General features: G+C 55.3%; 4 protein-coding genes across 4 annotated transcripts; all 4 read left to right on the top strand.

Annotated features, from left to right (window-relative positions):
* Positions 1-1,116: 1,116 nt before the first annotated feature.
* On the top strand, positions 1,117-2,604 carry IWZ02DRAFT_217115 (acetylxylan esterase precursor). Its single transcript, XM_066762765.1, has 2 exons — positions 1,117-1,760; positions 1,963-2,604. The coding sequence occupies exons 1-2, from the start codon at positions 1,304-1,306 to the stop codon at positions 2,250-2,252; spliced, it is 747 nt and encodes a 248-aa protein (XP_066624855.1). The 5' UTR covers positions 1,117-1,303; the 3' UTR covers positions 2,253-2,604.
* Positions 2,605-4,157: 1,553 nt separating this feature from the next.
* Positions 4,158-6,024, top strand: IWZ02DRAFT_217109 (uncharacterized protein). The gene has a single exon (XM_066762764.1). It carries the CDS (start codon positions 4,290-4,292, stop codon positions 5,820-5,822), a length of 1,533 nt encoding a protein of 510 aa, XP_066624854.1. The 5' UTR covers positions 4,158-4,289; the 3' UTR covers positions 5,823-6,024.
* Positions 6,025-6,274: 250 nt separating this feature from the next.
* IWZ02DRAFT_447521 (kinase-like protein) lies at positions 6,275-9,041 on the top strand. Its single transcript, XM_066767291.1, has 2 exons — positions 6,275-6,543; positions 6,611-9,041. The coding sequence occupies exons 1-2, from the start codon at positions 6,503-6,505 to the stop codon at positions 8,619-8,621; spliced, it is 2,052 nt and encodes a 683-aa protein (XP_066624853.1). The 5' UTR covers positions 6,275-6,502; the 3' UTR covers positions 8,622-9,041.
* Positions 9,042-9,501: 460 nt separating this feature from the next.
* Positions 9,502-11,687, top strand: IWZ02DRAFT_417077 (putative purine nucleoside permease). The gene is made up of 2 exons (XM_066765794.1): positions 9,502-10,033; positions 10,414-11,687. The coding sequence occupies exons 1-2, from the start codon at positions 9,745-9,747 to the stop codon at positions 11,349-11,351; spliced, it is 1,227 nt and encodes a 408-aa protein (XP_066624852.1). The 5' UTR covers positions 9,502-9,744; the 3' UTR covers positions 11,352-11,687.
* The last annotated feature ends 2,451 nt before the right edge of the window (positions 11,688-14,138 follow it).

The raw sequence follows: 14,138 nt of genomic DNA, 5'->3' as shown, positions 1-14,138 counted from the left end.
AGCCACAGCTAACATGTCATGCGGTCGACTTCTCTCTCAACTCATGAAAGCCATCCGTCAACAATGTCAGACGTCACTCCAACCCAACCCCGCTTGCAGCAACTTGGCTCATGGAACTCTGTGCCTACCTCCCAACCTAGTCGCGGGAGAGGCCGTCCATCCGTCCATCAACAACCACGTACCACACACTTGCGTCTTCCCCTCCCCTCCCCTCCCCTCTCTCCTCCCCAAATCCATCCCAGCGTCCCTGACCCCCGACATGCCAGCTGCGCCCTCCCCCTCCGTCAGGCAATGCGCCAGCGCTGCCCACGCTTCGGCGCATACCGATTGGGCAAACTCTTCCTCCCCTCTTTCCCTCCGCTCCACTACATACACAACCAAACTACACTGCATCCTTAGTTTTACGCCGGCTGCTCGTCCATCCGTTTGGAAAGGCGGCCAGCTTTCAGCCGGAAGGTTCCCCGTTGTTTGTCTTTTCGGGGTGTTCGGACCTGGCACGAGATGCTCGAGAGAGCAAAAGCGAAGACTGACTGGCTGGCTGACTGACTGGGCTGGGCTGGACTGGGCTGCCGAGGGAGACGGCGGCGTTTCCTTGTGATGGGCAGCATTCCATCGGCCGCTTGCACCGGCTCGCGCCGAACGAACGCTGTTTCCATGTGTGCGCGCTGCGCGATCTGGATGGATGCTGTGTCTACGATGGCTGCCGACTGCACTCCCGCCTTGCTGGCTGTCGGACTAGGTAGACGCTGCTGGTTGGAGCTGGCCGCGTCGGTGTGTGGGCCGGGCAAGTGCCGTGGCCGTGGCCGCGGCGGCTCGTTGCTTTATTTGCGAAAAGGTGGAGTAGTGGTTGTGCTGCTGATGGAGTGAGTGATGGAAAAGGAAAGGTGGATGGATCAGGGGACGGGCGGGCAAGCGGGCAAAAGAGCTAAGGAGTTAATAGTTCATTTGGGCTACCGCTATCGGGTTTCTGTTTAATGTGTTGCGCCTCGCTGTGGTGGATAGAGGTATTTGGCTCGTCTGGCTGTTCGTTGTCGTCGCCCTAGTTTTACTTGTGGGTGGAGACAGCAGCCTGACTGCCTGATTGTCTTGGATCACGACTCCTCCTTTTTCATTGTCTTTCTTTTGCTCAGGATACGGTCGATCGACTGACTGGCTGGGAGTGTTTGCTCGCCTTGCTCTCGACGCGTCTGATTACGCTCGCGACCTCGACCTCGACTCCGGAACCAAACCAACTCAGCATCACCGTCGACAGCCACGCAAGCACCCACGAGACAAGGAGCCAACGAGCCATCCAACAAGCACAATGCACATCCCACCCCTCCTGCCGACGCTCCTCACCCTCCTCCTCACCCTCGCCCACCTCACACACTCCTCCCCCGCCGCCTCCCCCCCGCGCCTCATAGTCCGACAAATCCAATGCGCACCCATCCACCTAATCGTCGCGCGGGAATCGCTCGCCTCGCCGGGCACAGGCACAATCGGGTCCCTCGCCAAACTAATCCAAGACGCCAACCCGGGAACGACGCTCGAGAGCATCGACTACCCAGCCACACTGGACAACTACGAGAGCAGCAGCCGCGAGGGCACGCGCAAGACGACCGAGGCGTTGGGCAGGTACGCAAAGGCGTGTCCGTGTGCGCAGATTGTCATGTTGGGTTATAGTCAGGGCGCGCATGCCATTGGGGACACGCTTTGTGGCGGGGGGGAGTACTTGGGGGTGGAGCGGTTGCCGCCGATTGAGAAGGCGGTCAGTGACAGAGGTGAGCTTTGCGTTTTGAGGAGATTCCCTTTGGTGGTGTGGCAGCTTCTTCTGCAAGGGGTACTGACAGAAGTAATGCCATTGCGCCAAGGGGGTAGTGATACCCCTTTTCCCTTTTCCCTTTCCTCTCTCTTTTCCCCTTCCCCCACTCACCCAATCAAAACTCCCCAAAAACACACCCGCTAACGCCCCCTCCCACGCAGTCTTCGCCATAGTATTCATGGGCGACCCGCGCCAAGTCCCCGGCCAACCCTTCGACGCCGGCACAGCCGACCAACCGGGCACGTTCCCCCGGCCCCCCGACATATCGTGCGAGCCCTTCGCTCGACGCCTGGTCAGCTACTGCGACCGCAACGACACGTACTGCTCGAGCGGCCAGGATGTCGTCACGCATTTGACGTATACGGACCGGTATAATCAGAAGGGGTTGGATTTTGTGAATAGTAAGTTGGTGCTGAGGGGGGGTGGGAAGCAGGGGGAGTTGAGGGTGTAGGGGGATGTAAATTTGGGGTGAGAGGATCGAAGAAGGGAGGGAGGGTGGTGGTTGGGTCTGAGATGGCGGAGGAGAGGATGCTGTTGTGTGAGTGTCTTGATTTGACCTCGACCACGTGGACTTGGGGAGCGACAAGGGCAGAGGACGTGGCGGCAGGCAAGTGTGAGGGAGCGGAAGGCTTCGACAGTTGACTGTGGCAGAGGGGAAGACCGAGAAGCCACAATCTCAACCGACGCAATGCCAACCGCACGAGTGGCGGCGTGTCTAGGAATTGTGCCACAAGCAAAGGCGACGGCAAAGAGATGACGGCAATGGATGTCTGTGTAAAGTCTTGTTCACAATGTACATACGCATCATGTACATAGGACGGGAGGGATCTGCGTCCTGTGAGCAGGCTCTCTGTCACAGAGAATCTGACATCTGGGTAGGACGACCGGGCTGGCTGCAACTCAGACGGTGAGACGTCGACCATGTAATGGGATTGGCGACAGCAGAGCTTCTCTGTTTCGGCGCAGAGCGCTGTGATTGAATTTCGCGCTCAGATAGTGTGTAGTCAGACATACGCAGAGGTCTGCACCCTCGACTTGCCGTTGAGACCCCAACTCCTCCGCACAAGCCTAGTCTTTGAGCGCGGTTACGAAACCGATCATTCTGAGTGGAGGCCCGGAAGTATCAGCGGTGCAGGCAGGCGCTGTATCACTCCATGACAGTGCATCAGGGCTGCTCCGCACATGTCCAGCAGCCAGTGGGACAGGCGAGTCTGCACGTTATCGTCGGCGTAGACGTGCATGTCTCGACCTTGTCACGCCACGTCTTCTCGGATTCCGCAACCAGGACTGCGGTGAGAGCAAGGCGTTCAGGTGAAGATCGTCTCTGCACATGACGACGTCTTTGCTTTCCAGCCGGCGTGGTCGTCTGCCTGCCTGCCTGCCTGCCTGCGTGCTTGCAGACAACCCGCGGGAACGTTTTCGGTCATCGTAAATTGATCAGACGGGCCGTGTCATGTGTGGATGTAGTCCCCGCTGCTGGGCATCGTTGCGACTGGCCGACTGGCTGTTCATGCGGAGCCATCGCCGTCGACAGCGGCGCAGTTTCAGGCGATCGGTTCGGTCCATGACGGTTGGGGTTGATGTGTGCAGCCCGTAGCTGACAGTGTCGCTGTGCCGGCGCTACTGCAGCCCCATCTACGAACTGTTTATCCCGCCCGCGAATCCGCTTTGCGCATGTCCGAGATCGATGTCGTACGGTGGACTGATTGGTTCAAACAGGTGTCGAGATTTGAGACAGGCCATGTGCAACGCTCGACTCGTGGACTGCCGCTTCTTTGATTCTTTTTTATCGAGAATCTGCACAGGAGCACGAGGCAGACGAGATGCGGGTGCCACATTTGCCGGAAACTCCGTCATTTAGCATTTAGTGTTTCAGCCGCAATGAAGTGGATTTGAGATCGCGTCACCGCTGTCAAACTTTGTTCGTCCTCTCCGATTCTTGTACCATGCGACTGGTAGCATTTCACAACCACAATTGCAACACTGGCATGCAGTTGGGCACAGCATCATGTAAAATCAAAGTTTCTTCCAGACCAGATGTTTGGTGGCTGAGCCAAGTCTCGCGTCCCAGGCCATCGTCGACTGGATGTTGGATAGAGCGACGTCTGTTGTTGGAAACATGAGCTTGCGTCAGTGGCCAATTCAAGATGACCACCCTTGCTCTGCTCGGGGTACACATTGCTTGCCGCCATGAGACTGGAGGAACATTTGGGCGAGGTTGCATGTTCTGCGAGCAGTCAGCTTGTAGCTCTACTTTCAAAGCTTGATAGGCCTTGGATGTGCTATATGCTGGCCAGTCAATTGAGAGATCGGACCATCCTCTGCACCATATGACCTCTGTTGTCTGGCAAAACTTGTCGTTGGTATAAAGCTCGTCTCCTCCAAAGGACTTGGCCTGGCTTGGACTGGCTGTCCGGTCTCGACGTCAAGAGTGACATGGAACAATCTTGACATCCATTTGGAGAAGCAGCAGTATCAAATCACAAGCATGCAAGAGACTTGTGCAACCCTGTTTGCTTCGATACTGAACCCCTTTTTCGCCATGAGCTCAGCAGCAAAGAGCTTTTCGTTCTTGTGCCTGGGAACTTATCCAAATCCAAGGGACGTCATCCATTGCGATGTGGCCATCATCGGCGGAGGTTCTAGCGGCACATATGCGGCTGTGCGCCTGCAGGACCATGGGAAAGGTGTAGCCATAATTGAGAAGGGCCCCAGGCTGGGAGGACACGCCGACTCCTACACAGATCCAGAATCAGGACAGAGGATCAATCTCGGCGTCATGGAATTTGAAGATCAGCCACTGGTTCACAAGTACTTTCGGCGCCTTAGAGTGGAGCTTGAGCCACTTACAACGGCCAATATTTACTCGACATCCAAGCCGCTCGACTTTGCAACCGGCAAAGTAGCGGCTGGCTATCCCGGGCACAGCTCTGCAATGATTCACGCAGCCCTGGAGGCCTACCTTGAGCAGGCGGAAAAGTACCCTTATTTGGACGAGGGATTCGAAAAAATGCCGAGCCCGGTACCTCCTGATTTGCTGCTCGACTTTGGTGACTTTGTCCAAAAGTACTCGCTTGAGCCAGCAATGGTCGTCATTCAAAAATATACCGGAGGCAACGGAGACGTCTTGCGCTTGCCTACAATGTACGTCATCAAGCTTCTCAACGCTCCTGTGGTGAAGGCCATCATGAACAACACGTTTCTTCAAGCGGGCACCAGCGGCGTGAGCAGCGTGCTCTACGACCGGGCCCTCGCGCTTCTCGACTCATCTTCATCTTCAACCGTGCTCTTATCATCTGTCGCCAGCGGCATTCGGCGCCGGCCCACCCAGTCAAAAAGACCTGGATCCGACTCACCTTTAATATCAATCTTTGCGCAGACACCGACCGGGTCCAAGCTCATTCTCTGCCGCGCTGTGCTGATCTCTGTGCCTCCGCTCATCTCGCAATTGCCGTTTCTTGAGCTTTCTGCAGAAGAAAAGTCGCTATTTTCACGCTTTTCGTACGCTGCTTATTACACTGGCCTGGTGCGCGATGGAAATCTCCCGAAGAACACGAGTTGGTCAAACATTTCCCAAGACTTGCCATACGCCATGCCAGCATCACCGTGCGTGTATGGTCTTTTCTGGACTGGCGTTGGAGACATCTGGGACGTCAAGGTCGGCTCAGATGAAGAGTTGGAGGAAGACGAGGTCACAGATTTGATCATGGCAGCGGTGAGAACCATCAAACAAAGTGAGGGTATCGTCGTGGATGGACAAGATGCCGAAACCGAGATTGTAGCGCTCAAGAGCCACGCGCCGTTTCAGATGACGGTAGGAGTGCAAGACGTGGAAGCCGGTTTCTATGGCAAGTTGATGGCTCTGCAGGGTAAGAGAGCCACGTGGTGGACCGGCGCGGCCTGGGCGCAGCAAGATAGCGCGGCGGTTTGGAAGTATACCGAGGAGCAAGTGCTGCCGGATTTGTTGGAGCGTTTGAATAGCGACGAAAAGGGGAACAGGGGCAATCATTTTGAAGATTAGGAGAGCGACTTTGTCAATGCAGGCCGGCGTTGCTTTGATTTTCCCATCATCTCCCCAACCAAGACGACCCTGAAAGACGTGTAAAGCGCATGACTGAGACGAAGGATCTTGCCACGGCCGAGATGGACAAGTATGGGAGGGTAGAGAATCAAGAAGCAGAAACCTTTGCGAAATCAGGGCGAAATAGTATACATGAAAACGAGGATTGCAAGGAGCTGCCCAAACGCACGATAGCCAGGAGTCGTATCCAGGAGTCGTTGATCGCAATGAGCGTGCTTGCAAGCGGTGATCAGGAGGCGACCGTGGACAAGGAGACAATGGGAGGCTTTGTTTGTTGTCGTTGTTGTTGTTGTTGTTGTTATTGTTGTTGTTGTTGTCGTCGTTGTTGCAAGGTCACGTACAGATGAAGGTAGCGAGGCGTTCTTCCTTCTTCTGTGGATCCATCCACCCATGTTCCCGCAGCGTCACCCTCTCACCCTCAGCCACCCCACCCACAGCCGCCGCGCAGAGATGCCTGCGTCACAACTCGGTTGGCCACCGCAGATGCGATTTCATACGCCTGTCCCCATCCTCATCATCCGCCTTCATTCGTTGCATTTGCGCTCTTGAAGACTGGGCTGCGGTTGACGCTTCTTACCCCTCATTCCTGACCACCACCTCAGCTAACTTGAGTGGCGGGCATGTCTCTGGTACCGCGGCTGAATCGCGGTGAAATCGTCCTGTAAGTGGACCGCTTGCTCCCGTCTCGTCTTTACCTAGACAACATTTGCTGAATGCGCGACCAACAGTCGTCATGGCTCTGCCGTCGTCGTTTATGATGCGCGCTCACGGCAGCTGTCTCTCCGCGCAACACCCTCCGACTTGGAATTCGCCAATTGCCCGTACTGCCAGCGCCCGCTTCGCGATGGACCGACCACTGAAGCTGAAGACGACCACGAGGAGCCCGAGGCGAGCTTCGTGAACCCGCAGTACTTTCGCATGCTCCATCATAGCCAGCCGGGCTCAGCATCGTCTTCGAGGCACACGTCACCCGTTAGAGGCACCGCGCCGAGAGCATTGCGACAGCCCTCTGGGTCTTCTGAGCCACCCCCTAGCAGCGAGTTCATCGGAAGCTCCCCAGCTCCCCCGACAGCGTCCCACGGCATCTCCTCTAGCGCATTCAGCCAGAATTACTTCAAGACCTTTTTCGTCGAAGAACGCGTGCTTGGAAGCGGAGGCAAAGGGGTGGTGCTGTTGGTCAAACATGTCCTCGATGGTGTATCTCTCGGACATTTTGCCTGCAAGCGCGTTCCTGTCGGAGATGATCACGAATGGCTGGAGAAGGTCCTGATCGAGGTTCAGCTTCTTCAAAATCTTTCCCACCAGAACCTCGTATCTTACCGACATGTTTGGCTGGAAGAGGCCCAACTCACCTCCTTTGCTCCCAGCGTACCATGCGCCTTCATACTTCAGCAGTACTGTAACGGCGGCGACCTACACCACTACATACTTGGCGATGCCAAGAAGCGAGAAGAGTCGGAAGGTTCCAAAAAGGAGCTCAAGGAACGCATGCGACGGAGGTCGAAAGGGCAGGTCGAGCCCCCGGTAGATCTTCACGGCCCGCGCCGAATGCACTTTGACGAAATCTTTTCCTTTTTCAAGGACATCACGTCCGGCTTGCACCACCTTCATTCCAACGGATACATACACCGAGATCTCAAACCACACAATTGTCTGCTCCACACGGTGGGAGGGCAGACAAAGGTGCTTGTCAGTGACTTTGGCGAGGTACAGACGGTCAACATGACGCGGAAGTCTACCGGGGCTACCGGAACGCTGTCTTATTGCGCGCCAGAAGTCTTGATGCGGGAGACTCCTGATGGAAATTATGGAAACTTTACCACAAAGTCGGACATATTTTCGCTGGGCATGATTGTCTACTTCATGTGCTTTGGTCGACTCCCTTACAAGAATGCGGATGATCTTCATGAGGAGAATGAGGATCTGGACGAGCTGAGGGCCGAAATAGCGACTTGGCGAGGCTTCAATGATTCCATTCGGGCGCGATCCGACCTGCCGGAAATGCTCTATGCTTTCCTGAAGAAGCTTCTCTCCTTGAACCCCAAAGAAAGGCCAGCGACCGAGCACATCCTCCAGGGTATAGGCGCGGCGTCGAGCGAGAGCAACGGCTTCCACCCTTCGTTTTTCAACGACATGAGTTCTCGCATTTCGCCAGCGGATTCGCCTTCACCAGCTCCCAAGCACGCGCGGCGAGCCGCCACCCACACCAGCATGTTGAGAACGTCCTCAAAATTGCGCCATGCTACAGCCGAAGAGCAACGTTCTCCGAGCCCACCCATGCGCAGGACCGTGTCTCGCACACCCACCCCTGAGGATTCTTCCACAGTTGTCTTGCGCACTCGGAAAGTCAAGTTCAATCCATCTCCGACGCCTCGATCAACGCCGCGCTTGATGCTGCCTCCCCCAACAAACCTGTCAACCCGTATACACTCCCTTTTGCACGACTGCAGGATTCTCTGGACCCTGAAAGTTTCCATGTTCCTTTTCAAAGTCCTTTCGTTGACGCGCCCTTGCTCCCCCTTCGCTCCTCAAACCTTGATTTTATACCCACTGCTATGTTTGGCAGCACTCGACCTCGCGCTGATGGACGGAATGCCAGCCAGCCGCTGGAGCTACGGGGGTCTGCTGGAGAGCATCGTGTTGCTGGCGGTTCATTTTGCAGTTGCAGGACTTGCCGCGAAATCGAACACACTTTGTATGAATAGCGTTGTTTGGCATGAATTTACTACGGCGGAGTAGTTAAGGTGAGTGTGGAGGGCGACCCAAAAGTATGGTAACTTCAGCCCTCATGGCTTCCCACCTCACATGGACCCGGTGCCGAACCGAAAATTCGGTGAGGGCGCAAAAAAGCCAGCTGCTTGTTTTGTTTTCCAGGTCTAATAGCGACGGTGGATACAATTATTCATTAGCAGAGCAGACAGATCACCTCGACGTGTAACTCATCAAATGAACAGAGTAAGCCTCGAAGTTACAGGCGGGCTATTCTCCTTTGCAGATTCAAAATCCGTTCAACACGAAGTTCGAGTTGTTATTCACACAGGTCAGTCAGTTCGGAGGTCAATCAGTTCGGATCCGAGCGACCAGGGGGTAAGGTGGTGGTGCGTCGATGTCCAGGAACCCTCCACTTTTAAAGGCCACAAAGACAAGGGTGAATGATGGGATTCTCAAGTGCAGCTGGAACAGCCAGCCAGCTGTTATTTGGTGATTTTGCAAAAAGCCGCGAACCAGTCGGGCTTCTTGGGATCTGGGATGGTCCCTGGGCCGGTTCGGGAAGCACGATTTCTCGGAGCCAGATTCTGGGTTGATGAAGGACGGCGCCACGGCACTTCCCAGCACTGCCGACCGTAGACCGAACGTCAACCCAGACTCTCCCGTCCCGTTCATCTCGCCTCCAGCCAAGATCGGCTTGCCTGGCTCTCCAAGCCACCACCAGCCCTCGGGCAGCTCTCCCAATTCCCTCTCAGCCGACGCAGGCGCTACTGTCCGTTGACCCTTAGCCTGCCTGCCGGTGGCTGTCGTCGTTGACCCTGTACACTCTGCCATGCGGTGACTCGGTACCCTCCTGTCAGCGGCGGGGAGATGTGAGGTGGATCCCGCGGACAGACCGCGTCATGGTCCTCCATTGCTGCCCATACCTAATCGGGCGACACCAACGTGATATGCCTGGTTTTTCTTATAAGCCTCACGACCCTGCAGCCATGACGAAGCTTTTGGGTCAGCAGGTCTTGTTTCCTTTTGCCAATTTGCGGCTCCATTGATCTCGACAACCTGCGTTGCTGTCGTAGCCTGGTGTAGTTAAAGCGCTACTACACCTCGACACCTTTCCGGCTATCGACAAGCTCGCACCACTCGCTCGGCCACCATGCGCTTCTTCTCCACCGCTACAGCAGCATGTCTGTTGTCGTCCTTCGTCTCTGGCTCCTCAAGTCTGGCTGAGACAGCCGTCGCCAAACCAAGCACCAGCACCAGCAAGATAACTCCCAAAGTCTTCATCATCAATCACTTCAACCCCGAAGCAGAAGCGTGGTGGAAGATCTCCGAGTTCAACCTCCTGGCGCAAAATATCACCGTTCCGGGCTTCAGCCCATTATTTCCGGAAGCTCACTGCACAGCTGACGGCAGTATATGTCAATTAATTGCCGGCGAGGGTGGTAAGTGGCGATTTTCTAATACATCGACCCGTCCATTTCTTTGAGTTCAATCGCTACCCAGGCCTCAATGGCCAAGAGGTGGATACTTGGAGGCCGGGAGAAGGCTGGACTTCCCGGTCTCCGACCGATTGGGAGATGGGCGGCTTAATCTCTTGGGACAGCTTATTGCAGTTAAGGTTACAATGCGAATCACTGGTATCCCGGGTCAAGCTGGCCGCAGGCGCGGATGCGGCGGTTCGCCGTGGGGAATTCGGTGTGGAGCATGCTACCACTGCTGAGCCTGGAGCAGTTACAGGACATGCAATCGCGATTTGTCGCGATAAAGCCATGGCATTCGTATTCCTCTTCCAATCCATTAGCGCTAACGCACTTGTCTGCAGAAATCAATGCCGCCGTCACCCTGACTTCTCTCGTTCGCTCCGAGTTATTCGACTTGCGCCAAACCTACTTCCTAATCGCCGGCATTGGTGGAATCAACCCAGAAATTGGCACCACTGCTTCGGTAGCGTTTGCAAGATTCTCAATCCAAGTCACACTGCAGTACGAGCTGGATGCTCGCGAAAAGCCCGACAATTTCAGCACCGGGTATTTCCCCAAAAACACTAACTTCCCAGACCAGTACCCGGGATCCATCTATGGAACAGAGGTGTTCGAGGTCAACGATGCGCTGCGCCAGGTTGCGATTGGCTTTGCGTCCAAAGCTACTCTGCATGATAGCGCCGCCGCCGCAACCTATCGCGCGAATTACGCCAAGTCTGCGCGCTTTGCCGCCGCTGCGAATGCGCCTCGCATTCTTGCGTGTGACTCTGCCACTTCTGACACGTACTTCTCTGGCACTCTGCTAAGCGAAGCTTTTGCCAATTACACGAAGCTCGTCACCAATGGCACGGGCAAATACTGTACGTCTGAGCAAGAGGACAACGCCACTCTGGAAGCTCTTCTTCGTGGCGCTGCTAGTGGTCTCATCGATTTTGCGCGCATCATCATCATGCGCGCTGCATCGGACTTCGACTTTCCTCCTCCTGGCCAAAGTGCGTTTTTCCACCTCGTTTACGCTAAACAAGGTGGTTTCGAGCCTGCCGTCCAGAATCTGTACCGCACCGGTGTCAAGATTGTGGAGGGTATCGTCGATGGCTGGGATGCAACCTACTCCAAGGGCGTTGCGGCGAACAACTACATTGGCGACATTTACGGTACTTTGGGTGGCAAGCCAGATTTTGGTCCTGGCAGCAAGTTTGACAACAAGGCTGTCAACTTGAAAAAGAGGGGATCGGGTCGCAGGGGGGTCAGGGGCGTGCCGGTGAACAATGGCTTGTGATGACTGCGATTTTGTGGCTCCGCCATAAGCAACAGGAGAAGGGAGTCGTGGTTGAACTCTTGCGGCCTTCCATCAAAATCAGGAGTTGGAGTTGGCGCCATCAAAGGGAAGAAGCATCTCTGTACATATTTGCATCGTGCATCATACAAAATCGATAATAATCCATCTTGTAGACGTCGCAGAGAATCTGGAGCACAGTTGAAGTTGTAGTCAGTGAATGCGACATCAGCCAAGAGCTCGATCAACCGACGAGTGGCTGCAACCTCAGTGGCAATTCGGAGCACTGTCATATCGAAGTCTTGTACGGAGAAAATGGTTGGTCACAACGAAGCCGAGTTCGTTAGGGGTCGAGTCGGGTTGGGCGTCGGTTGCTATGCTGCATGACTAAGCACCGCAAGCATCATTGGTGTCTTGGCATGTTTACAGTCTCCACAGGCCCTTTGCTTGTCAACAACCTCCAACGCACGCACAACCACCTTTGCAACGCGACTCTTCCGCCCAACGCCCGGACATGGAATGAGCCTGTCCTTTTCCGACTCCAACGTCTAGAAACCTCTTCTGCCCGCCCTCCTCGTAGCAAATTGCTACTTTGCATATCCTACCTACGCGTCGCCGTCTAAGCGCCGCGCACCGAACGAGACGACCACCATCGTCTTGTGATCACTAATGGCACCATCACCTACCGGGAGCAACGAATCGCGATCCAAGCTCATTCGTGACTTTGCTGAGAGCTTGAGGTCATCTCGAAGCTCTCCATTGCCGCAGCCGACGTCGCCGGCCCCCGAATCGAGAAACAACACCAACACCCTCCCGAGCGGCGAACTTGACCTGGGCACGGGAACCAGCTTCGACCCTGAGCTGGATAACGTACCCGAATCGACGCGTAACCAATTCGACGACAGCACGCAACCCATCCCGAACATCCGCGCGAGCGCAGCCCGTTACCGGTACTGGCAACCTGCTCCTCCGCCCCAGCGCATCGACACGTCCGTGATTGAGCAGGAATTTCAAGACTTTTCCGACGAGAATTCTGCCGACGAGAGCGAATCCATTGAACTTGCACGTGGCAACAACAGAAATCTCCGTGGAACCCCTAGCAAGAGTCTCGGCGATATGTCACCCAACGCTCTGAGCATTGGCAACGACAGCATGTTCCACAACTCTGAGGTTCGCAACAGTGCAAGAGGGAATCAGAGTGCAAAGAAGACGTACGAGGGTGTTGAGCGTAGTAATCTGCGTCGCGACGCTCAAATCCGACGCGCCACGTCTCTGCCCCAAAAGGACCTTTCGACTCGCCTTGGACGGAATTCAGAGCGAACGTCACCGGCAAAGGCTACGGCAAATGACAAACGCAGGAACACTTTGGCACAAATGCACGCGAGATTGGCTTCTGAGGAAGACAGCTCTATGATTGACGAAAGACCCCCAACAGTCACGTTGACTGCGAAAAACACGCGCTTCGGCAATCCTCGATCCCGACAGACGTCCGGCACCTTTGTCGAGGAAAACGACTCCAACATGCGGACGCCCCAGAAATCCACATACTACACGCCTCGCTCGGGTGCTGTCCCGGGCACGGCTGGAACGCAGCAGTCGTTCATGCTGCCAGACATTCCAAATCTGACAGAGCTTGTGTCTGGCACGTACCAAGATGGCACCCCTGTTTTCTCGCGCAGTGCAAAAGCAAGGTCACGCTTCTCGTCTGCTCCCATCCCGAGTCGCTTGAGGAACGAAAACAGCGCCAAGCATATTCCTATTGAGAGCGTCCCAATGCCTGCCGACGAAAAGGCACTTTTCACGTCTTTGCAGCTGCTCAAGGACAAGGTCATCCAGATGGAGCAGGAAAAGGCTGAGTCTGAGAAAAAGCTTGAAGACTACGAGACACAGGTTGCTCAACTCCGTGCGGAGCTGAATGCACAGGCCGAGTTCAGGCGCTCTGACAGCGCATTGGGCTCGACCGACGGCGAGGGCAACAAGAAGGACAATTGGAGGGTTGAAAGAACTCGTAAGTCTTGGATCCAAATGTTTTGTGACTCTCCTAACTTTGTGAGCAGGACTTGAGGCTCAAGTAAACTCTCTTCGCAGCCGGCTTGAACGTGCTGAACGCAAAATGTCTGTGTCTGATATTTCGTCTAAGCGTGTGATCGAGGAGCGCGACAACGCGGTGACTCAACTTGGTGTTGCCTTTCTGAACTCTGAGGAGCTGAAGGGAGAGAGAGATGCGCTTCAATCGGAAAACAACTTGCTCCGAAACGAGGTCGATACTCTGCGGGTCGAAAACGAGGAGCTGCAAGCTCGTCTTGCCCAATACGAGCAACAGAGCCAACAATTCCAAAAGGCAGCCGACAGAGCGCTGCGCACCGAAAATACCGCCCGGGGCGAATCGGAGAAGACGCAAACACGCCGAGCCGAGGAGAAGAAGCTCAAGGAGGAGAATGAGAATTTGAAGGAGCAAATCGCACACGCCAGAGCGCTTCGTGAAGAGGAGGCTCGTCGTAGGAATCGCAAAGAAGCCGAGCTCCGCAGCCGCATCGACAGCCGTGATGACACCATCCAACAGCTTCAGGGCATGACGCCCCAGGAGATGAACGCGTATCTTCGGAATGAGAACGAAAAGCTCCGTGTGCAAATGACAGAACTCGAGGCAGAGCGTGAAGATGATGAGCAGGAGTGGGCTCGGAAGGAGGCCCGTCTAAAGAGGAAAATCGAGAAGAGCCAGGAGGCGACGAGGGATGCGCAGGACATTACCAAGGAGCTGTTGAGTGTGAGGAGGTCCTCCCGCAGCCG

Source organism: Phyllosticta citriasiana, assembly GCF_038021145.1.
Source record: "Phyllosticta citriasiana strain CBS 120426 chromosome Unknown IWZ02scaffold_4, whole genome shotgun sequence".
Lineage (NCBI taxonomy): Eukaryota > Fungi > Ascomycota > Dothideomycetes > Botryosphaeriales > Phyllostictaceae > Phyllosticta > Phyllosticta citriasiana.
Note: the sequence above shows the minus strand (reverse complement) of the source record. Positions and strands in the feature narration are given on the sequence as shown.